The sequence below is a fragment of the Uloborus diversus genome, chromosome 1 (genome assembly GCF_026930045.1).
Source record: "Uloborus diversus isolate 005 chromosome 1, Udiv.v.3.1, whole genome shotgun sequence".
NCBI classification, from domain to species: domain Eukaryota; kingdom Metazoa; phylum Arthropoda; class Arachnida; order Araneae; family Uloboridae; genus Uloborus; species Uloborus diversus.
The window spans coordinates 93,888,799-93,914,274 of NC_072731.1; the positions used below are offsets into that span (position 1 = coordinate 93,888,799).

Sequence of the window (25,476 nt, forward strand, 5' to 3'; positions counted from 1 at the left end):
AAAATACTGCATTCTGGATTGAGTAAATAGCAAGATATGAAACATGAGAGTCACAAAAATTTATTTCAAATTATATGTTGCAAACGTGAGAATCATGATTTTTGCATTTTTAATGCAGGATGTGGCAAGGAGCTGAATATGACATATTTTGGCATTCCTCCCCTCTACCATTTACTAGAAATTTTTAAATTTAAGGTTTGTAGTCACACGTTTCCAAATACAGGGTATCTGCTTCTTTTTGAGTTTTGAAATCCATGACTTTCCCTGACTTTCAATGACTTCTGCCCGTAGCTTTCCATGACTCACGTTCTTCAAATCCATGACTTTCCATGACTTATGCAAGTTACTTCATTTGACAATGACATCAAAATTGCGTATAAATATAAATAGCGACTATAAAGCAGTATAACTTTGTTTTAGGAAAATATCCTTTTTATCTCAGCTATGTAAATAAATTTAAACAAATGCAGCAAAAAATATTCAACTAAATATGTATATGAAAAATAAAAGATGCAACAATTTATTGAGACAAAAAATAAGTACGAGAATTTAAGAACATTTAAAATCTAAAATAACCCATTATCTCCCCAAAGCACAGTATGATATTGTAAAATACAAATTTAGTAAATGCATTCATGCATTAAACAGAAAAAAAAACTTCAAAATACTCAATTCCAGAGTCATCATGGCAAAAGATAAGTTCGTAACAAATATGAATACGATCGGTATAAATATTCAATTGTAATGTACAAAAGCAAGCTTACCATTAAATATAGAAACTTCAAACTGCTATTTCTACTGTTTATGTGTGTTTTTTTAAACATTGTAGAAAAGCTATGATACGAAAAAAAATCCCCAGTCTCCGGAATGGGAAAACATACGATATTGAAAACATACGATAGTCCTGTGCTCGAAATCCATGACCAACAGTCAGTTTCCACGACTTTTGGACATTTTACACTGAAATCCATGGCTTTCCATGACCAATTTCGATCATGTTCGAAATCCATGACTTTCCCTGTCTTTCCATATGCGCGGGCACCCTGCAAATATTCAAGGTTTTCAAGAACTTAAAAATAAAATGAGTTTTTTCAAGCAATTTCCATTTTTTAAGGAACAAATCATGATTTTTTTTCTGGGGGAGTTAGGGACTCACTTCAAAGCAATAGCTTGTTTATCTTGTAGGCGAATTTGGCCCTGTTTGTAATTCACTCTTACTTGCAAAATTTTGCTTGATTTTTTGTAATTTTTACGAAAATTCGTCAGTTTTTATGGTTAAAGGATTTTTAAGATTTTACCAATCTTTGTTAAGTTTTTATAGAGTTTTATAAAATTTCAGCAAATTTTTCCAAAACTTTTGATGACTCAATTATTTAGATTTCAATAATGACAAGGACTGACTCACTTAGACTTAGATGATTATCACTTACCTTACTTTTTAAACAGTATTTATAAAGTAAGTAATATTGTACTCTCCCTCTAAGTAAAAAGATTTATTTAATCAGAACACTCAGATAACAGAAATTTATTCAGTTTGTGATAGTATTTATTTTCTCTCTTTCTCTCTCTTAAAAAAAGAGAGAGAGAGAGAGAAGGAAAAATAACTATGTTTTTTAGAATTTCTCAAAAAGCCAATTAATCTACTAAGAACATAAATATTTTGCACAAATATACTTGAAATGTGGACACAAATCATAACGATTAGATCATTCTGTTAGCGCGAATGGGAGGGGGGAGTTTTTTCCCCTTTGCTTTAGGTTCTAATTTGTTAAAATAATCGTTAATTATTATAAGTGTTGCTTAATATATAGCTCGTTTAGCATATATTTTCATTCATATACTTGCCCAAATGGTTTTCAATCCAAAATAGTGTAATTTAGACACATTTTCAGCACCCCAGTGACAGCTGTACTATTTGTATTTAATGTTCTTTTTTTTCCCCTTTTTTTTGCTCTCATCAGAAAAGGACATTCACTTTTCTCTCCATTGAACCTTTTCATTGAACTATTCAAAAAAGAAAAAGTCATGATTTTTTTGTTTTATGATTTTGGGAGATATGTTATAGAGTCTTCTCAAAACTGGGGGGCGTTGCCCCCTATGCCCCCCTCCCTATAAATCCACCCATGCCCTTCTGAACTATTCAAAAAAGAAAAAAATACTAATATATATTTTTTATTTTTGGAAAATGTGTTGTTACTACATAGTCCTCCCAAAACTGGGGGGGGGGGGCATTGCCCCCCTCTGCCCCCCCATAAATCCGCCCATGTTCCTGTCGTAAATGCTATAAAGTTTTTGAGTTTCGTTTATTTTTTTTTGGAATAAAAGGCTATTCGTTTCCAATCTCTGTCTTTATATTGCTGTAGGACATATCCAATTTCGAAATCAGGTGCATCTGTTTATATAGCTAATGGTAGATCGGGTTTAGGGTACGTGATTAAAGCAGCTTTGGCTAAATCTTGTTTGCTTTCGTCAAAATACTGCTTTGCTTCATCTGCCAAAGAATTTTTCCTACTATCCTTCTTTCTTGAGCCTTTCAAATTTTCATTTAATGGAGCTTGGGTATTATCTGCATCTTTTAAATATCTTCTATAAAAGTTAATCATTCCCAAAATAGACGAAGTTCGTGAACAGTTTCAGGAAGTTTGTAATATGCAATGGCTTGCACTTTTTCTGTATGTTTAATGTATTTTTTTTTTAAAGGGGGCAAAACCTGTTTCTGATTTCCCCTCTGTTTTGCTTGGAACTCACCTTGAGCTTAATTTATGTTTTTTTAGGTGCTGCATTCCATTCATGCTGTTTCTGAGGTGGGCTGTTTCAAATTTATAAAATACATCGTCATGACTCTGCGTCGTGAGAAACATATGATCCTTGGACCCGCAACTTTATGATATTACTTACGGTATGGAAAGCAACTACCTGTCTCCCTTGGTGCGTCTTTATATCTATGGAATCCATGGATATTTCATTGAAGTAATGTTTACCGCCGTTTGGGAATTTGTCGTAAACGCAAATTGGAAGTTCCCTGGATGTACAAGTGTATGGTCTTTATTTATTTATTCCGGCTGTAGTTTTCTTAACGAAAAGGTTTATTTACTTTTAGAAGATAAATTGCACATATCGTTGCGTGGCGTCGTCTATTTGGTGTTTTGTTACCTGTGGGAATTTACTACCGGCTTGCTTTTGAAATACTTCAATGCTTGTCCATGGGATTATTCACAGTTCAGTTATAACTTTTTGGGGCTGATCACTCTTGAGTATGCCCCACTTTGGTACGTAGCACTCTTAGTCCAAGAGCAACTTTTGACTAAAAATATGTTGCGGCTTCAGTGGAAAGTCGATGAGTTTAGTTGTCACTTCTGTCAAAATTCCCATCAAAATTTAAACGAAATATCCAACTTTTCCCAACACCATAAGGAGAAGGGAATTTAGAAATGAAAAACCGCACGAAGGTGAAAAATACCGCATTGCATTTACAGTTGCATTTATGTAGATAAACTATTATGTGAGTGCAATTTTACCAGCATTTAGCTCTAAACAAGGTATTCAAGCAAAAAGAAACGAAATCAGTAGATTTGTTATGAAATGTACTGAAGGTTAGTTCTTCTGAAGATACAAAAAATGAAGAAGGAAACTGATGTAGAGGGTTAAATGGGGCAAAATTTCATTAAACAGAAAAACAAGGGTTTTTGTTTTGTTAAAATAGAGTAGCAGTTGTGCTCGCGGACTTAACTGGCAAATTCTACTTTCAAGGAAAGAATTGGTGATATTCAAATCACTTTTTTAGTTTTGGATATATTATTTCAAACATAATTTCTAAATTGAAAGTTGCTTGTGAACTAAGAAACAGGTGTTTAAATAGACACAGAGCAAAATGCAGCACACACTATAATTATGCTTATTTTAATCGGTGCAAAGCAAAAAGGTGTTTTTTATTTGCCTGTCAGACATTTCTTAAAACTTTAATAGTTGATGTCGAACAATAGAGTTTAGCAAAGACATGCACTCTAATGATGAAAAGTGACTTCATAGTGCAATGCTAAGCAAACATAACAAAACAGGTTGACAGCAAGCAGCTTAAATTATGTGATTAAAATTGCGTGTAAACATGCAAAAAATTGTTTTCCCACTGCGTTTGTTAGCCTATGAGAATTTTTGTGTTGTCCTATTCTTAGGCCAAATATTTTAGGTAGCCTTCATTTTCTGGCAGTTTTATCTCTACTGGGCACTTACTAATTCAAATAGAAATGGTAGACTAATAGGAACATTAGCATTATTATTCTTGCATAGTTGCATACTGCTAGTGCAAACGTGAATACATTTTTTAAGCCATTTATTTAAAACTATTTAATTAGAAAGTAGTATAATGATTTAAAATTGAAAATTTAATTTCTGTTGTTATATATTTGCTGATTGTTACTTGAGTGATATTAGTTTCGACCACTTGAGTGTAGTTAGTTTTGTTTCAAGTATTGCTGGTCAAAATATGACTAGGGTTATTTTTAAAATGTATTATTTTTAAAATACTTTTGCTCAGTTTTATTTCAAAGATGGTAAAGCGTTTGTTAGTAGCAGATACTCGTATGTTCTATTTGTTAATACACATTCGAACTGGAAGGTTGGAAAATGAACCAATTAGAATGAGTAAAGATACAACAAACATATCTTTGTTCTATTTTTTTTTAAACAGAAGTGTAGCAAGTTTAAGGTATTTTTTTTAGATGCAATATGAGTTAATATATGCTAGCTATCCTCATAGGAAACCACCAATTAATTCTAACATGCAGCATAACCAAAATCAAGGGCGCAATCAAATGAGAGGGTTGTTTGGTTCCCTGGTTCCCTGTTTGGGTCTCTAACCATCTAAGCTTCGGTACATTTTCACGTTGCCAACTCTAGTATGGTAATATATATATATATCGCTCGTTTGGAAGAAAAGTGTCACAATACGAAATTTTTAATTCTTTTTTTTTTCGCTTAAAGGACGTTATCTTCTTTGGAAAATAATGGCAGATTTTTTGTTCTAATATTGACCACTGGAGAGCACAGCAAATTTACTTTCCTTAATGCAAATTGCCTGAACAGTTCAACTTCAAACGCTTCTCCTGTAAAATTTCATTTCTTCGTATTGTGGCACACAAAATTCTGTTTCCATTACTGACCAGAATCAAGAAATAAAACATTTTTGCTTACAAAAATTATTATGTTTTTCATGGACTATTTCATAGCTGTTTTTTTTATCCACTACATTGAGCATCTCAAACTGATGGCCAGCCATTACTGGTTTTGCAAGTTCCTGGCGAGCACTATGAACTATGGGGTACGTGGTAGACGGTAGCGTGCGATTAGAAAAGGAACGAGATTCATAGCGGTAGGTTTTGGTCCCGCAATATCGTTATTGGTAAATCCGGTGTTCTAAACACTTTGCCAAAAATTTATCAAAGCTAGGGGCCAAACTTGAGTTTAAATGCACATTGCATATTCCCCAACTGCTATGGAATTGCCGTAGTTGCTACAGAAAACTGTCAAATTTGAGTTCAAAATAAATAAATGCTAAAAATAATTTGGAAATCTAGACACCCAAATAATTTGAAATTTAATTACTTTCATATACGTAAAAAGTTTTTTATATTTAAGATGTCTGTCCCATTTATGTTATGTCGGTCATAGTACTAAGTACTACGGATGGCTGGAAGGCCAATGTTGGAGGATATATATGTGTTCAGAGTATGCCACTGCCATTGGAGGTTGTCGTCCAACTCTACTTAGGTTGACGATATTCCATAAATGTTATACTCATTACACAATATAAATATTTTCTCTCATTTGTCTTTAAAATGACCTATCATGTATTGGTTTGCATAAACTTTTGTCAAATATATCATGAATTCAGTAAGAAGTTAGATTTTTCTTTCATAGTTTTTGTTGAACTGAGACTTAAAGCTTTTCCTTGTTTCATTGAATTAAATGTTGTACTACAACTCAAATTCAAAATAATAGAATACTTCCCACTTTTCGGAAACAAGTTTATTCTAACCAAATATAAGTGCAAATTAGGTATTTAAATGAACGTGTCACATTTCTTAGACCTTAAAGCGTGCATTTCATTTCAAATATACTCAATTAAAAGTAATCTTAGGCAGAATAATCCAAAAGTTCTCAGTGCTGAAAACTGCGATCTGACGTGATATATGAATATCTTAAAGATTCATCTTCGCGTAGCGCCGCGTATTATCACCATAGTTTATATTTTTGCGAGTGTTCGGACCTTGGAAAAATAGCTCTTGTATGTTTTTAAAATTGCTAAGTTTGATAATTTTTAGAAAAGTTAATTCTGTAAATAATTGCAAAAAAAAAAAAAAAAAAAAAAAAAAAATGAAATTTCACGAAGAAACTATATTGTGGGATGCTTCAATTACTGAAACACAAAATCGAAAGTATGTTTTAGGTAACTACTTCAAAGTTTTTGATAAATCTGCCCTAATCTTCATAATTACAACCTCTTGTATAAAACTTTTCTAAGACTTATTAACTTGTTTGTATGTTATTGTTGGAAGTATAAAAAATACATGTTTTTAGTTTTGAATTAAAAAAAATAAAGATTTTTCATACTGCTTCTGAATTGAAAAGATCTTCATCCCCTCCCCCAAAGTTCCTCATTAAAAAAAAAAAATGTTATCCTTTGCAGAAAAGAATGAAATCTTTGTGTCATTTTTATATTAGTTAGGAAATATATATATGTATGTTATATGTATTCAAAAAGTCAAAAAGAAATGCTCATGTGTATAATTTCTGTTTTGTTGAACAATTCTGTTAGTTTTACGTTGTTGATGTAAAGTTATCAATTGAATTCCTATGATTGTTAAATTTTATTTATGTACTCGGTGATAATACTGTGATAATGAGAGGCGAAAATTGTGTAATGAACCGAAACCAAGAAGTGTCCAAAGATGGACTCGAATTTATGACGTCATGTAAATCTAAATGTTGTTCCTAATCTCATTCCATTTCTTCTCCTTTGTGGGATCCTTCCAGATTTTGTGCAATATATCATTGTTTTTGTCTTCCACATGTGTTATAGTTTGAATTTTTCGATGGTTATCTTTCTAAGAAATTCACATAATGCCTTCTATTTGTCAATTATGATGGAATCATGTTTGTAGTGTTTAAATTATTATTAGTGTAATGAATATATTGTAAAATAAAACACATTTTGTGTTTATCGTTATTTCTTTTTCTTCATGCGTTCCTAATGGCGTAAACAGAGTGGATCTGACAGCACAGGGGAAACCCCCCCGCTCTCAAGATAAAACCTCTTTAGAATTTTAGTTAATATCCCTTAAGTTTATCAGTAGAACCAAAATGGTTACTTTTGCTAGTAGTCACATCTCGGGGGGAAAAAAAATCTTTTTAACTAAATAATGATCTGTTAAAAAAGCTATTGCACTATTTGTGTCAGTCAGTGGTTGGAAGTAGCGCGCTACAAGTAGCGACGCTACTGTAGTAGCTACATTTTTTAGTAGTTTGTAGTGTAGCGCACTACTTTTTAAAAAAAGTAGTGTAGCGAGTAGTTCGATACAAAAAAATAGTAGTTTGTAGCGATTTCCGGAAACTACTTTGAAACAAATAAAAAAAAAAATCCTAGGTTCAAACGAATTTCAATGGCGCAGATTTTACACAAGTACACCGTCAAATACAATGAGAAATATGACTCATAAAAATACGAACTGACCTCAGGCATATCATTTTGACTCCATACGTTCTATCTGTTTGACGCCATTATTTTGTTTGCCATCGTAATTTTCATATTTCGCCAATAATTGTATTAAATGAAGCTTGACTTAAAAAGAAAAGTATATGAATTAGCGACAACCGCCAATTTAGTAACTCCTTTGTTTTTTCTGGCTGCCGAGAATGTCCCGTGGATTAACGTTTTATACTAGTATTTTAAAGAGATTATTGTCACAATACTGTAAAAGCACTTAATTTCATAAAAATGATGATATCGGTGATTTCGCGAGTTGAAACTTTCGTGAATTTTATAAGAACAGACCGAAAGTCGAAAAACAAAAATATTTCGCGAAGCTTAAATTTTTGTGCTTACGACGGGCACGCGAAAATTAAAATCTCGCGAAAATAAGTGCTTTTACAGTATTCACCAAATAAAGAAGCTACTGTAAATGTTTTTTTTTTTTGTTCAATCCTCTTACTGTGTATGTATTACGGTGTCGCAAAAAAATCGAGAGTTGATTTTTCAAGTCGCACGCCCGGTTATATTTTTCCTTTTGCGTCAAAACAATGAGGTGGTTTCAGAAATTTTAAAAGTTTTTTTTTTCTGAAAGAACATGCTTTAAAACGTAGGATTTAACCATGTTTTAAATAATTTGACTAAATTTAATATTTTAAACAATTATTTTAAACGGTGCAATTTCACTGTTTACGCTTCTGCAAATGACATCACAAATGATGAACTGCCATTCACTGCTGCCATAAGCAGATCGCAATATTTAATTTGCATCTTTACTCAAGTGTACTGGCAAAGATAAGGCTGATAGCAAGCGTAGAGCGCAATATTTAATTTGCTTCTTGATTATCATAACGTGGAAACGCGGTAGACAGATGCGCCAAAATGCGTCATTTGTGACGTCATAAAGACCACGCCTTACTTTCAAAATAGGACATTTTAAAAAATTAATTAAAAATAAGCGTTGGGAAAATGGAAAATTTTTTCCTTGCTCCAATTTTTTTTTCTTTTTTTTTTCTGCTTTTTCTATCAATTTCAGTGATTAAAATATTTTAACTGAAGGAAGCAACCCCATTGTAAAAAAAAAAAGTTTTGTCATAAATTGAAAACAGCAACCAGTTCCGATTTCCGTCTGAAAGTATGAACCAGAACTTGTAATGCTAGGCCAAATAATATATATATTTTTTAGAAACTCGAAATTCTCGTTGATACATCGTTTCCCTTACACCACACATGCACCACTAAAACAATTATTCAAATTAAAAAACATTTAGGTATCCCACACTTGGCCTAAAATTTATAATTTTCTTCAAAAAATTGATTTTTTCGATACTTATTTTTTAAAATGCAAGGTAAATTTTATGAAATTATTAAGCTGAAAAATATAAACTATAAAGTAGGTAATGAACTTTAGACAGAAATGTTTGCTCTCCTGCAACATTTAAGTCTCCCACATAGTACTCAAAGATATGGATTTTTTCAAGATTAGGTTAAATTTTTAATTTTAAATACATTATTTTTTTATGATTCATTTGCAAATGTTGATCTGAAAATCTGCCCGCTAATAAGTTTTGAATTTTTTAAAAGATAAATAGAAAAAAATCAATTTTTTGAACAAAATTATAAATTTTAGACCAAGTTGGGATACTTAAAAGTTTTTAAAATTTGGATAAGTGTTTTTGCGGTACATGTGGGTGTGGGGTATAGGGGCAACGTTTTATCAACAGAAGTTTCGACTTTTCAAAAAAGTTTTTTTTTTTTTTTTTTTTTCCGATTTGGCCAAGCATACAAGTGCTGGTTTCAGACGGAAGTCGGCACGGGTTGCCATTCTTCAAATTGTATGATTTTTTTTTTCACAATTGTTTTGATATAAGAGGAAAAATATAAGAATGTATGCGAATTGAAAAATTAACTTTCATTTTTTGTGAGACAACTTAGTGTGTTTGCTTTTTGTTTACTTATTTTTTGAAAAGTAGCGAAGTAGCGACTACATTTCAAAAGTAGTTTGTAGTTGCTACATTTTAAAAAAAGTAGTTGTAGTTGTAGTTAACTACATTTGTAACAAAGTAGATGTAGTTGTAGTTCGCTACAAAAAAAATGTAGTTTTTCCAACCACTGGTGTCAGTACGTCCAGCTCAAAAGACCAATAGTCTTTCGCTATGACCTTTCTCAAGGACGTGTAGAGAGCCTCTTACCTTCGGGGGGGGGGGGGGGGTGCAGAATTCTCAAATTGCCAACTCTAATGATAAAACTTGCCGAATTCACACACACACATAATTAGATATAGGTGGTCCTTATTTATCTGGGATTTTTTTTTTCGGAATTAATAAGTGACGCCCCCTAGTTTTGTGACACTATAATAAAAAGTAATCGGTGCAAAATTTCAACTCGGTCGGTCAATAATAACACGTGCACCTAGGACGTTGAACTTGAACACTTTGATAATTTTCCCACAAATCTTCAAGTTTTTACTTCAGACCCTGTACATCGTTTCTCCTAGGTTTGCAAAATATTTTTACAGTGAGGTAGCACTAAAATTAATCTTTTTAATTACTTTATATCATCTAAAGTTTTTATGTTGAATAATAATGAAATAGTGCTTTAGAAACTCTACCTAAATCGTACACTTTTCTCAATGTATCTCAATCGTGTACATTTTTTCCGATAGTCGTGGACAATCTAAAAAATAAATTGCTTTTATGACTTATATTTGGTAAATTGATTGTGAAATTCTTCGAATAATTGTGATCCTCTTTCAGTTGTATCATTCACAACTTTCAGCATTTTAACAATATCTCTTTTTTTAAATAGCTTCCTTCATTTTGCCATGAATCAGGATCAAATGGGAAAGCATTTTTTGGTGTTTGCAACTTATCAAACAGTTTTATTGACTTGTAATTGATTCTATAAAGAGGAAAATCTTTACTAAGAAAGTATTCCAAATCATCTACTGTTATCTGAATTTTTTTATACAGTCATCAGACACGTCTTCCTTATCAGCAAGCATTTTTTGGAGTAGTCTTTTCCTATCTTCAAAATTTATTTCTTCATCCAATACGTACAACGCTACTAGTTCATCCCCTAAAAACCATTAATGATTAATGAATTTTCCAATCACAGATTCTGCTACATGTTTGTCATCATTTTGTACGCTGTTAGTTTTTTTAGACATATTATATTATTTAAAGGAGCCTCGATTGGGTTTCCGCGAAAAACCATATCTTCATACATCATTTAACTGTAAAACAGCATCTACGCGGGCTTTCTCTTTATGTAAGGTCAATTTAAATTGCTAATTGTTATAAATATATAAATTTTCAAATCAGCTCACATTAAGTGTCTCAAAAAATTTAAACGTATTCCCTAGAACCGACTTACTAAAAGTGAGGTCCAAGGCCCACAACCACAATGCTTTGGTATCTGTGTGCTTCAGGGATGCATTTTACCAGAAGTGAACGCCAATGATAAATAGTTGAATCCTGACTTGGGACCAGCTTTACCTGAAAAGGGAATTTATTTTCCCTGAAAAACAGACCTGGTACGCCGTTCCGGCATCAATTCACCCTGTACTACACATCAGTTAATCGTCCATATCAATGAAATTTTGCGTTAAAGATTGAAACAGTCACTTTTTACAGCAGACATAATACGTTTACTAATATAAACAAATGATTTTCCCCGGTTATACTACAGCGCTCTCTTACGGGCAAGTCCGTGCCTTTGATCTTTTGAGTAATGACTGAGCCTGATAAGACGCGCATCGAGTGAAGCCTTGTTTCAAATTGATATATGTTGCCACGAGTAGAGTTCGTTCATTTCATTCTTGGAAGTTTATATTTCTAATGACGAAGAAGCAACTTACTCAGTAATAGTAGACGTTTTATAAGTAATATTTTTGACACAGAAGTTTTACGTATAAACTGAATTTTGACGCTTCATTTCATACGGGAAGGTTTCGAAAATTGGATAATTGGTGATTTTTATCCATTGGCGTCAAATGTTTTGTTTCCAGTGCCAGTGCGAAAAATGTTTTTCCTTTGCACACGTAAACAAAGAGTAGGGAAATATCTATTTGCATAGAGTTAGCACTAAGTAACATGGTATCGAAAACAAAATTGTTCAAGCCAAGAATTTGACGACCACACCTTTCTCTATGGGGTTGTTTCCTTCAGTCAAAAGTACTACTTTTAGTCACTAAAATTGATAAAAAAAATTTTTTTTGCCAGAAAAGACTTGAACCACTTGAAGTTTTATGCCTTTTACTTCAAAATACGTTTACTTTTATCATTCCCTAATTATACGAACTTGAATCTTACTAATATTATATATGCGAAAGTTTGTCTGTATGGATGGATGTATGGATGTATGGATGGATGTATGGATGTTTGTTACTCTTTCACGCAAAAACTACTGAACGGATTTTGATGAAACTTTACAATAATATAGCTTATGCATCAGAATAACACATAGGGTAGTTTTCGTCCCGTTATGGGGGCAACACCCCCTTAGGGGGCAATAAAACACAATTTTTGTATAAATTCTCTCATATTGGGATGAAAAAATACTTGCACATATTTACATTATATGTCCATCGAAAGCTCTGATTTTTCTGTTGAAGATGGCACCTGTTCGAAATTTCTAAGTAGAATAAAAAACGAGTTATGAGCTTTTTAGATCCATGTTCGAAGGCTTTCCTCAACTCAATACAGTATTTAGCGTATCATCTCAACTCCCTGTCGATAGCGACAATTGTTGTATTGTTGACTTTCTTTGCTTTTCGTGATTGTTCAAGGCTTTTCTCAAGTCAAATCTTGAAGTAAGATTTTTGCACAAGATTGGCAAATAATACATGATGTGGCTGATGATTTTCCATTTAAACAGAACTTTAATGTAATTAATGGTTTTTATTATTATTTATGCTGATTGAACACTTACTCATTATCCAAACAACCAGCAGATCGCCAAAACTTTTGCAGAAAGATTTCCGTAGCTGATGCATTTGGCAGTTTTTTCAACGTTGCTGTTTTTGAAGCCGAAGACTACGTCATAATGTTTCTGAGGTTTCACCATGTAAACAAAATATCGCCAATCAAAGAATTTTCAAAAGACTTTTTTTACTGTGTTAAATAATCCAGCAACTAAATTAAGCAAATCCATAAACAGCACAAAAACTTCCATTAATTTTCCTTTTTGCACAATTTCAAACAATCACCAAATTTTATTACTTATTTTGGTAACATTTCGGATGAAACTGTTTAGCTCCATTTTATGGTCACCAAAAATATCTCAGCATCTGGCGACGATATCTCTGTAACGAAAATTAATATCATATCGTTTTACAAAGTAAGGAAAGAATGGGAGAGCATCATCGAAGGTACCCCGAAACGACTTTCGCAAATTCGGTAAAATCGCACCAAGAGCCACAATGATTGAAATTTCCCGAAATAACTAAAGCAAGTATAAGGGGATTACGAGCGCAGCTACTTTTTTTAATCACTTCGTACTTCATTAGCCATACAGAGAAGGTTTTAGACTCCATGTTAAAAAAAAAGTATCAACAGATTAATCTTTTTAAACATGAGAAGATTAATTTCATGTTTTTTTAAATTTGTATATGCTTAAATATAGTGCTTTCGGTTCTAAATCAATACTACTTTCTTCTTTATACTTATTGCTATTTTAGTTTTATGGGTAAGGAAGAAACTCGATTTTTAATCACGTCAAAAAGATGTGTTTTAAATTCTTTCACTTAAAACAGAAAACAAAAGCAAATAACGATTTTTTCTAATAATTATTACTGACCCAGGCAACGCCGGGTACTTTTGCTAGTGAAAAATAAATAGTATAAAATAAAGAATCGTTTGGCGCAGTAAAGCCAGCCCTCAAGGGCTCTTGCGCCATTAAAATTAAATAAACCCCAACTCAAACCCAAGTCGAGAATTCGACGACCACACCAATTTCTCAATCAGGTTGTTTTCCAGAAAAAACTTTTATTTCACCGACAGTAATGTTTTGTTATATTTTTAAAATGCTCGATTTTGAAAATAAATCGTGGTCTTTATGACCACGTTATAAGTGATGCACTTTGGCACGCTAACTCCATTGTCGCGCTAAATGGTTACGCTTTGCTATCAACAGCGTTTCTAGGTTACGATAATTTGCGCAGGGCGCTAATGGCATCAGTGAATGGCATTTCATCGCGTTTGATGCCATGTTCAGAAGCGTAAAAAATGAATTTCAATCTGAGCACCAATTAAAATAATTGTTAAAAAATATTAAATTTTTTCAAATTATTTTAAAAAAATGGTTAAAACTTATGTTTTTAATTATGCTCTTTCAGAACAGAATACTTTTAAATTTCAGAAACGGCCTCATTACCGAAATATTCCTTTTCAACCATTTATTTTGAGATTAACAGAAAAAAAGCAAAATTGGAATAAATTATTACTGTTTGTTATTGTGTGTACATTGGTAATGTGTTTAAAAATTGTATGTTTCCAGATATGCAGTAAACATGAGTAAGAGTAGAAATAAAAATTTTGGAAATAGTTAAATTCATACAGGTTTTCTTAAATATTCATATATGAATATGGTCGAATTTCGACCACTGAGCGAGCACTAATTCAAATTATTTTACGGAAAATCAGGTTGCTGTGTCTTTTTTTTTTTCATTTTCCGACGTATCCCTATTTGAAATTTGCTATTCAATTTTTTATGCTACTTTATTTTGCATTCAAGCTAAATTCTTTACAACGGAATTTAAAATTTTAGAAACCATATGAAATTTTGTGTAACGGGGGAAAGACCCATTTTTAAATGAGTCATTTTTATTAAAGCAACATTTTTAAATGTTGCTAAAATGAAAAAAAAAAAAAAAAGACAAACTGTTCATGTTTAATAAAATAGGTTTTTAATGTGACGCATTCTGAAAATGTGAACAGTAAAAACATCAGCTCATGATGTACTAAGTCTGAATTAGTTCATTAGTGGTGCATTGGTGATAAAATGAAGATGATGTTCACTAGGCACTGTTAGTTCCTTGGCTTGCTAAGGAAGAATGGCTGTTGTCGACAGTCGTTGAACGACTTTTCCTCAGTTTTGGTACTGGACGAGTGGTGAGGTCAAAAGTCATTGCAAACTTCATTTCTTTACGCATGCGTACCCAGAAAGATTCCTATTGAAAAAGAGGAGAAAATATATTGAATTGAAATGTGGCTTTATTCAGTGCTTATGACTACAAATAACGAACTAGTAAATAACCCGATTATTTAGATTGCTTTATTGTAAATTACTTAAATTGCTATTATGCAGTATAAATGAGAGAGATATTCTCAATGTTTGACTAAAACTTATTCGAACATTTCGACGTAGGCAGGTTTCTTCTAGATCATTTTTCTTCAATTGATCTTCACCCACAATCGATAGAAAATTTAAGATATATTCCCTTGTCCACGGTTTTGAAAAAATAAGAAGGCTGATTGGATTTGTCAGATGAATAATATTACTTACTATGAAACTCACAATCATACTTTATTAACGGATTTCCCTAACTTATACTAAGCCACCTTCTTTACCACCTTGAGGTACTACATTGACTCTTTTAATGATATTTGTTAGTTACGAGTCGTTATGATTTCGTTATTTCTTTGTCTCTTTATTCCTAACAGTTGAATATGAATCTCTCAAGTTAAGCTTTTCTGCGTCTCACAAGTGATTTCCTTATGATGCGCGTTGTTTGTCTCGATGGGTCCAGTTACGCCTTTTATTTTTTCAAAACCTTTTTGAACATTCTGTAACTTGGGTGATTTGCAATTTAAGTGAAATATAATAGGCGTTGCAGTCTCTGGCCAATGGCTGCTGGAAGAGGTAAAGCAAAGACACATACTTTTCCTGGAAAAATTAAATGTTTTACCTCTTTGGCTAATTTCACCGAGGTACATCACCGCGAGGGGGCACATCCAGGCGGCTCTGCGAATATGAGCGGTTTCAATTACGTCAAATAGATACTAATGCTCATATGGTACTCTACTACAAGGTGTATGACTATGTGAAATAGGGCCTAATGCAGGGGATCTCAAACTTTCTCGACTCGCGGCACCCTTCGAAGAATTAGAATTTTCTCGCCGCACCCCAACCCGTCTCTGTTTTTTGAGATTTAGTGCGTAAGTGTGCCAAATAACGCTACCCTAAGGTTCAAAACCTAACATCTTGCTCATTTATGATACAATTGTTCCGGCTTGTGCATATTCATCAGATGACTCAAAAAAATTAAGGAAAAAAAAAAGGAGAAGAAAAAAAAAAAATGAAAATTTAAGGATGTTTTTCAGTACTTATAGCAACGAAAAGAAAATTTGGCCCTATTATAAATGTGGGCCCTAATGAGGAAAACTCTGTTCAAAGATTCACGCAGAATTGAAGACAAAAATGACAAGAAGTTCTTAGAAACAAAAACGAGTTGAAAGTCTTGAATACAATACATATTAAACCACATTTGATAGCCTCAAGAATATTACCGAAAATAACGCTACCCTAAGGTTCAAAACCTAACATCTTGCTCATTTATGATACAATTGTTCCGGCTTGTGCATATTCATCAGATGACTCAAAAAAATTAAGGAAAAAAAAAAAGGAGAAGAAAAAAAAAATGAAAATTTAAGGATGTTTTTCAGTACTTATAGCAACGAAAAGAAAATTTGGCCCTATTATAAATGTGGGCCCTAATGAGGAAAACTCTGTTCAAAGATTCACGCAGAATTGAAGACAAAAATGACAAGAAGTTCTTAGAAACAAAAACGAGTTGAAAGTCTTGAATACAATACATATTAAACCACATTTGATAGCCTCAAGAATATTACCGAAAATTCTATGCTTACTTGCTTATTTCCATGGAAAGGAGGAAGGTCAATCGCCATATTTGCGGCAGCTGATAGTTTATTAATTTCTGTCTTCTTTTTGTTTTTTTCCCACTCACGAGCACAATGGGTGCATAGTACATACATGTGCAGCACATGATCATGTTCTCAACCTGATAATCCGGTGTCACATTATAAGGACTCCGGTGTGTTTAGAATGCAAACCATGAACTTAACAGCCAACAATCTATTTTTCAAGGTTATCAACTCACAGGGGAAAAATGACGATACACAGCGACATTTATCTTAAACGAAACAGAATCTTTCTTTTTATTTCGGAGTGGAAAGGGAAATTTACACTTGCTCTAAGAGATTTTTACTTAATTTTATAGCACGAGCAAAACCGTGCGGGTACTGCTAGTATATATATATATATATATATATATATATATATATATATATATATATATATATATATATATATATATACTTTCTTTGAAATCTGAAAGCTTTCATATTTCGCCATATTTCTTAAAATTCGTTTAATGAAGCAATGAAGGGTATTGGGAGGCATATGGTGCCAACATTCACCCCACAGGTGCACAAAGAGACCCTGTACAGGTATTACATACTGAATTTCAACTATCATTGTTAACTGTTTTTGAATTTTGCAAGAAATCTACATACATACGCACATATATACATATCAGACGTCCATTAAAATGGATTCGCGTATGACCGGAGTAGATTCTTTGGTTGCCCATGTATGTATGTAGATAAATACGCACGAGAAAACTGGTGAAAATAAATACATGGTTGAGTAAGAAGACTTTAGGTTAAAATTAGAGTGGTGATTCTTTGCAAATACAGTATTTTTCTTAACTTCATATAATGAAGTAAAAATATAGTTTATTGCCTTAATTAATCACCTTATTTGGGTTTTCCCACTGTGAAGATTTCCATCTGAATTCCAGTAGCGCAATCAGAACAGCTACACCCAATCCAAACATGAGAACCACGAAGACTCCGCCGACATTTCCAAGAGTGAGTTCTTGAACTCTTCCGGAGGACTGCTTCGAAACGTCAGCACACTTGCCTCCACCTTTCTGCGTCCACCAACGTTCTTTTAAGGTGTGTATGACACCTTCTTGTTGCAGACGGAGGATGCCAGAAGAAAGTGTTGAAGTCAATTCTCGATTGCCTGCAGAAAGACATTGGGAAGTTAGACATAAATGCTTAATACAGTAGAAGAAAAGAATCTAAATTGACATAGGTATAGTACTGTGACCACATTTATGGAATCGACCAGCGTCCAGTTGAGACGTCATATCTGAATGAGGGAAGTGTGTGATGCTCACGTTTCGTTCATTTCAGTGTGACTTTGCTCAATTTAGAGGCTAACAGACATCTGTAACCGCAAACTGACACCCCTGCAAACTGATAGAACTAAGAAAAGAAGCGTAAACATTTGATAATTTTACGCATGTAAATCATGCTATTGGGGAGGCCCTGAAATCGACTGGTGTCTTGTACTTCCTAATGTTATTGCCGGCCTTGATAAGGATACATTTCACCCCAAGTTCCTTGTACCGAGCATTACACGTGGTTTAACTGGCTGGATGGGACCCCGAAGACAGCTTTACTTTTTGATTCAGCCTAGGAGCAGAGCAACTTCTGATCCAGCTTTCCAAGTTTCATTAATCTTAAATGGAAACTTGGAGGACTTTGGAACCACGGCTGATTAAACGTGCACTAGTCACCATTAGCGTGTACAGATGATCTTCCATGGGCAGGCATCGAACTAACTCCCAACTCTCCAGTTCCTGCTCTAACGCCTTACCGATCAGGCCATCTCGGCCTAATTATCGTTAGCGGGATGAGGTTAATTATCGTAACAGCAGTTCGAACTAAAAATTGTAGTTACCTTTCTTGGTAGCGATTCCATATCCTTTAGAATCTAGGAGTCCCCCGATTTGAGTGAGACTGCATTCTCTTTCGGTTATGTATTCTATAGTGGTAGACTCCATCAGGTAGGCATAATTTCCGGCATACACCTTTTCTTTACCCTTTTCGTGATCAGGCACTAGGTTGAAGGAATCGAGTGCCATAAATTTCCACATTGTCTTGTACGTTTCAATGCTGGAGTCCTAAGAAATATAAAGAAATGCATACACAATTAATGTAAAAAATAGCACAATTACATGTAGCAAAATTTGTGTTTTAGTAAGAACGTAATTTTATAATTGAAATTTAGAACGTAAAAAATTCCATTTTGAGTATTAGTCTTTATGATACATGGTCAATTCCTCATACATATAATAGCGAATTCACTGATCGAGTAACGCTCCCGACGTCATCAACAATGCAACTCGCGCCATAGCGTGATAACTTGATAATATTTTTTTGGTAATGTTCGGTATGCAGCAGAGAAATGCTTTATTTTGACAAAGCTGAACTGTATCCGGTAACTTAACTATTTTACTTTTAAGACTAATTTTAGGGGAATGAAGAAACGAAAATGTGGTCAACAATAAACGCTATCCACAAGAGTTTAGGGTTAATCCACAGGAGTTTGGGTTAAAATGTGAACTAGTAAAATATCACCAAACAGGCAATAGCTTAGTTCAAATTGTAGAAGCTAATTTCACCAGTCAAATCTTGACGGGCGATTTTTTAGTACTAAACATATAATAAAAAGAATATTAGAAGATACTGAAGCAATAAGATTTTGAATTTTGTTGAAATGACTCAAGCAACTTTATAATTAGTTATTAGATAATAATATTACAATTTAGCATTTTTTAACTCAAAATGCTCTGATTAAACATCTTAATTAAAGAGAGGGAGACTAGGCAATAGAAGAAAAACACATAAGTCATACCTCGAAGAATGACCTCGTTGTTCCACTATTTAAGCATCCATATTTAATTTTCTTCTGTTTCGATAGATCTTCAGCACTGTTGAACGGATATATCACTTTTTCTACAGTAAGAAACGCCGCTAGATTGGCCGTATAAGATGACACCATAATTAACGTGAAAAAGTTCCAATAACTTGCTGCTGTCCTTGTTGAAAATGCTCTAAGAGAGAAATAAAAAAGAAAAAGAGAGACATAAAATATTTTTTTATAATTAGTAAATAAATTTAAAAATCTATTTTTTACAATGGAATACTTCCCACTGAATTAGATCTTTGATAACTCTTTATTCAACACTAAAGCTCCCGCTATTTTCCTAATCAAGAATATTGCAGTGAACATGTTTGTTCACAAGGGTACTTAATATTTGCCCTTCATTTTAGTTACTTAATTTAGATCTTGAGGTTCTCTGGAAGAGTTCATTGGAGAATGTCAATTGAGATTAACATGTTTTTCAAAGAAACTTTCTAAGAAGTTGGACATAAAAATAATTTTCGATTCAAGAAAAATTTGGTAGATCAACCTCTTGTTACCACTCAGTAAAATACTGAGTGGTTGGTATTTTACATATTAGTGTGATTTTTAGGATTTTTTGCTTCTGCTAATGAAATTGAATAAGATAACATCGAAGACGAGACTAATATAATGCACAGCCGAAAAGTTTACATAGTTACTTATTATTCTGGGCTTTCTTATATTGGATAAAACGAAACACAGTTTTAGATCTTAGAAAGAGCATGAAAACTTTTAAGAAAAAAAATGGGACTTTTTTTGTATTTGCTCAACATTATACGAGAAAGAGAAGGAGGAGGAAAGGGGGGGGGGGCTTGTACCTATTTCTTCAGGTCTTTCACCAATTCGGATTATTCGATAAAGATCTTTGCTTTAATTTTGGGAAATATTTTTGACTTCCTCAAAATGTATTTTTTTCAGTTCGCCCTGTTAAATGCTTTGTTTTCAGAAAGTTAGCATTTGTTTTCCACTGTACTTTTGTTTGTAGAAGTTTAGCACAGTAATAATTTTGCTTCTGATTATTTTTTCAGTGAATAACGTTTTATTTAGTGATCACCTCAAGCTAGGTAGTTATTTAAAAAAAAAAAAAAAAAAAGCATAACAACGTTAAATCATACAAATGTGCAAAGAACTGCAGACACGTGTTTCAGGGTTTCAAGGAACCTCTTTTACAGTGCAGAAAAGTGAGCTTTTGGGTGTAAAGATATCAGATTCTGTAAATTTGTGCGATATAACGTTGTTACAAGTTTCTATTACTTTTCTATGCAAAGGTATCTCTTTGTTTCTTTTGGGTAGTTGTTGTTCAGATTTTTTTACCGTTAATAACTTGTTCCTCATTTGCAAATTCATTTTTCTTGCATTATAGTATCTTTACACCCTCTATACAGGCTCACAAATTCCAGCACACGCTCACGCATACACACATGAAGTTTTATAAGTTTGCCTTTTCTTCGCTATTGAAAAGTTTTGTCGACTCTGCCCTTATAAAACCAGAGCACTTTTACTCGCAATTAACGTCTTACCGAAAGTACACAAAATCTCTTAAAATACTGGAAGTAGAGTCACAACGGTTTATATGTATTTTCTTCCAAATACGGTAAAACATTAAAGCGAAATTAAGTTTAGCTCTTAGTACAATTTTGCAGCAGAGCTAAGCAACTGACTAATAACTAAATAATTAGAGATCAAAGTCGATTTTTTATGTTATTGGATGAACAAACGAGAATATTCTAATTAAATATACATTTATCTATTTGGAGTGAAAATTCGTTGTTTGTAGCGAAGCGCCAAGCTTGGTGACAGTTGGCGATTTCTTGCCCGAAATTAGTTGACAAAACCGATGGAAATATCTCGCCAACATTTCGCCTATCCCACGGAATCAAATGCTAACTGTTAGGCAGGGAAAACGATTTACAAATACAATTTCAGGAAATGAGGTAATTTTGGATGAAAATTGATGGAACAAACGCCAATTTTAACAAGAGTAGAGAACATTAGACAACTACGCAAAACCTACACAAATTTTAACATTATCTACTTGAGTGTATGTGGTCTATGCTGCACCTCTTTTCTAGTTCTTATACCCATACCCAACCATCCAACCATTCAGTAGGAAAGAAAAGCGATACATTATCGCAAGCGTTTTTTTCCTTACTCCTTAATTAATTTATGACTGCTAGCTCCTCCAACAAGTTTACTTTTTGCTTTCATAAAAATATTACTGAAACCTTGAAAGAGATGTTTGCCGTCGCTGAAATTTGCTAATGACTCATCAGTGTAGATATTGAAATTTTTTGAGTTTTTTGAGCCTAAAAGAAGCAGAATGTAAAGCATTAAATGTTTGCGAAGCAAACAGCTTTCTATGGAAAACTGATTTTCAAATTTATTGAGCTCTCAAATTTTTAACGTCGTACAATAACAATGGAAATATTTAATACGTAATTATTTGACATGAATTATGCGCTTTGTGCACTTTATCTTGTTGCATGTTTTGGTGAAATTTACCCCGAAGATTCATTTAATGTATCACTGCTGAAAATTATTCATTTTTTACGAACCGTTTTTCGATGGTTACTTTTCTAGAGAGACATTTTTGCATCATGAAAATAAGATTGTTCCTTCACTAAGATTTAAACGCCCTTTGAAAGACAAAGGTTTCTAAAAATTACGTACGTTGGTATCAGGTCGGATCCCTGTTGCATCAGCGATCCCGTGATGAGCCACAAGCTGTTCCTCACGTTGAAAATATTTTCCACCACGATGTCGTCCTGACGACAAGGATGGGGATTAATCCACTCGTAAGGAGTCAAGCGGCCCACCAAAAATGCCACGAAGCTGACTCCGAAGTAAGACCCGACCAGGTAGATCCACACCTCCGTGGAGAACGGACTGAGGAAGCTGAAGAGCGAGGTCACTTTGGTCGTGGGTTTCTTGTAGAGGATGCTGATGCCCGTGTTCATGAAGGGCATGGTGAAGTCGACTGCTTGCTCTCGTTTCGAGTTGATGCTAAGAGCTGCTACAGCCATCTGTGCTTCCTGTAGTAGAGGAAAGCTACATTGATAAGTGCGTCGACGCGAAAGGATTACTTGTTGTAGGGACGGAATTTATATTGGAGGAAAATTAATTAACGGAAAGAACTATGCAACGCCCTACCATACAGATGAAACTTTTAATATGTCATATAAAAAAGTGTTTGAATTCAAAAGAATTATCTATAATTAACTCTTGGTACAAAATTAATTGAAAATAAGTGTGCATATTAACTGACCTATTCGACAGTAAAATAAAGGCCAGATTTCTAATCATTGTATACTATAATAACTGACTCATAATTTTTTAAACATTTTTTAGCTGTACTTGTTACTTCTTTTTTAAACGAAAGAATTAGTTTCTTTTTGTAAATGCTTTCTACGGCTTCCGTAATAAACAATATAATCTTCGTACGCATGTTTTTTTCATTTAGCTAGTAAAAATTATATAAGCTCCAGAGCGGTATTAATATTTCATGAATAAAGTCCGGGCTAACGAAGTTTGTTACAATGAGGTTTTGCTGAGGTTTATGTTACCAATGTGTTTTGCATTACTCTATTTCGAAATCTAATTTTAGAAAAAATGAATACATTCATAGACGCGAGATATTTTTTCGAGAGAGTGAAGAGAAGGATACCGAGACTTTAAAATGTTTCTTACACTTAGTAACCTCTACTTTACAAATTAATGTTTACAAGCTAATTAAAATTATTAACAGTTATGCTACAAATAACTCATGATATGCCACATGCTACTTCTAATGTTTAAAATATTTTCAACCACAATGTCGTTCTGGTACAAGAATGAAGATTAATCCACTCCTCTTGCTCCTTTGGGCGATCATAGATGTCAAACAGGGTGTCTATAAACACCACCGTTTGATTATTCACTTGGAGTAAATGTAAAACCTCCAATGAGCTGCCTTTCTATGACCCACGGTTTTCGAGAAGAATGCTAGAGAATAGTATAACGTCAATCCTGTATACGAAGGATAAAAAGCCTATCAGAGAAATAGGAATATCGGTATTTTCCTAAGTTTACGTAGAAACATTTCCAAAAACACCCATTGCTGATATTGAGGCATGAATGAGTTATGTGGAATGATTGATTACACTCAATTTTTTTCTTACACCTGGTATGATGTTATAATTTTCTGTCGCATGTTTTCGAAGGCCATGGATCTTAGAGATTGGGGATCTCTGAAGATTTTTTATGTGCTCTAATCGAAGAATCTAACGGTGCATTACATCAATTTACACTCAATGGTCCCTCGTACCTACTACAATGCATAGTTTAACCGGTTGGATAGGGTCTTAAAGACAACTTTGTTTTTATTTTCTTTCTAAATTCAGAACAAGAGCCGAGTTACCGCAGATCCAGCACCATCACAGGTATTGATTTGTTGTAGGAACTTGGTAGACTTTGCGACCAAGACAGATAAACCTTTCCTCAATTACTACTAGCGATCATGGATGATCTTCGACCTGCTGGCATCGAAGCCAGGACCTTCCAGTCAGGAATTCAATGCCTTACCGATTAGGCCACCTCGGCCCAATCTAACGTTGCAGAGTTTATCCGGTGTAGATGCGCCATGTACAGTAACAACTTGTCTGATTCATTTTAGGGAACATTCCCATCCAGCTTGTTTTTTTTAATTGACAGCTCGTATATTGTGAGGACATAAAGAAGCTTACCCCCTTCATGACTTCCCCGATCATTCCAGACCACATCCCGTGTCCCACTCTTTTGCCGTACTCGTTGTCCTTTACCAGTCGGATTTCGTAGTCGAAGTGCAGCACTCGGGACAGTTCCTCGATCAGGTCGATGCAGAAGCCCTCGAATCGGTCATTTCCGTACAGACCCTTGGAAGAGTTTTTGAGCATCACGTAAGGAGGACCCTTTATGAGGTGTGGATGGAATAAAGAATGAAGAAGATGGAAAAAGAAAAAGCTTCAGAAAGAATTTCTGTGTTGAGGAAAATTAACACAAAATACTTAAAAAAGAAAGAACAAAAGTTAGATTAACATCATTGATTTGGACTGATGTATCAGTCAGTTTTCATAATTAAATAGAACAAATCCGAGTGCGATATGAACTGAACGGAAGATGTATGAACTGCTGTTTTTGATTATCAAATCAAGGAATTAGGTTTAGAGCAAATATAGTGCAACCGTCATGAGTTAGCGCCAAGCAATCATGTGCGATGTAAGCAGAAACGAGTCCTTTATATTAAAATCGGTAGAGCAGGAAGTAAGGACGTTCGTCATATTTGCGAGTGTAGTTGTGACATTTTGGCAAGTATTTTAAATAAGATAATTAAATAAGGAGAGTTTAATTATTTAATTATTAGCTGCATTGAATTACGCTATAATTTATTTCAATTGACATTGCTGGAAATTTCTTTCGAAGCAGAATTTCATTTTTGATTTGTTTTTTGTACTTTAAAGTTAGTTGATATTTATTATTATTACTAGAAATTCGCCCGTCAAGATATGACGGGTGAAAATGACTTCTATATTTGAACGAAGCAATTGCCTGTTTGGTTATATCTGATTTTTGAAATTTTAACTCTAACGCCAGTGTATTAACCCTAAACTCCTGTAGATAGTGTTCATTGTTGACCACTGTTTCGTTTCTTCACTCCCCTGAAATGACAGTCTTACCAGTAAAACAGTTAAGTTACCGGATGCAGTTCAGCCTCATCACAATAAAATCTTTCCCAGCATTTTAAACATTATCAAAACATATTATCAAATTATCATGCCGTGGCGTGAGTTTCATTGTTGATGAAATCAGGAGCGTTACTCGATCATTGACTATTATATATATGAGGATAACGAATAATGTTATCTAAATGATTGATACGTGGGATTTTTAGAAAGAAGTGAATAAATTAAAAGATCCCTTGAAATCTATTTTCGTTA

General features: G+C 33.6%; 1 protein-coding gene across 1 annotated transcript in view; it reads right to left on the minus strand.

Annotated features, from left to right (window-relative positions):
• Positions 1-14,655: 14,655 nt before the first annotated feature.
• The window catches only part of LOC129225548 (glutamate receptor ionotropic, kainate 2-like), a 79,745-nt gene continuing 68,924 nt past the window's right edge, over positions 14,656-25,476 (minus strand). Inside the window, exons 10-15 of the mRNA XM_054860380.1 lie at positions 24,247-24,450; positions 22,196-22,557; positions 19,475-19,673; positions 18,518-18,740; positions 17,523-17,794; positions 14,656-14,915 (exon numbers count right to left, since the gene is read on the minus strand). Of these exons, the coding sequence (XP_054716355.1) occupies positions 14,763-14,915; positions 17,523-17,794; positions 18,518-18,740; positions 19,475-19,673; positions 22,196-22,557; positions 24,247-24,450 (1,413 nt within the window). The 3' untranslated portion in view covers positions 14,656-14,762. The remainder of the gene's footprint in view (positions 14,916-17,522; positions 17,795-18,517; positions 18,741-19,474; positions 19,674-22,195; positions 22,558-24,246; positions 24,451-25,476) is intronic.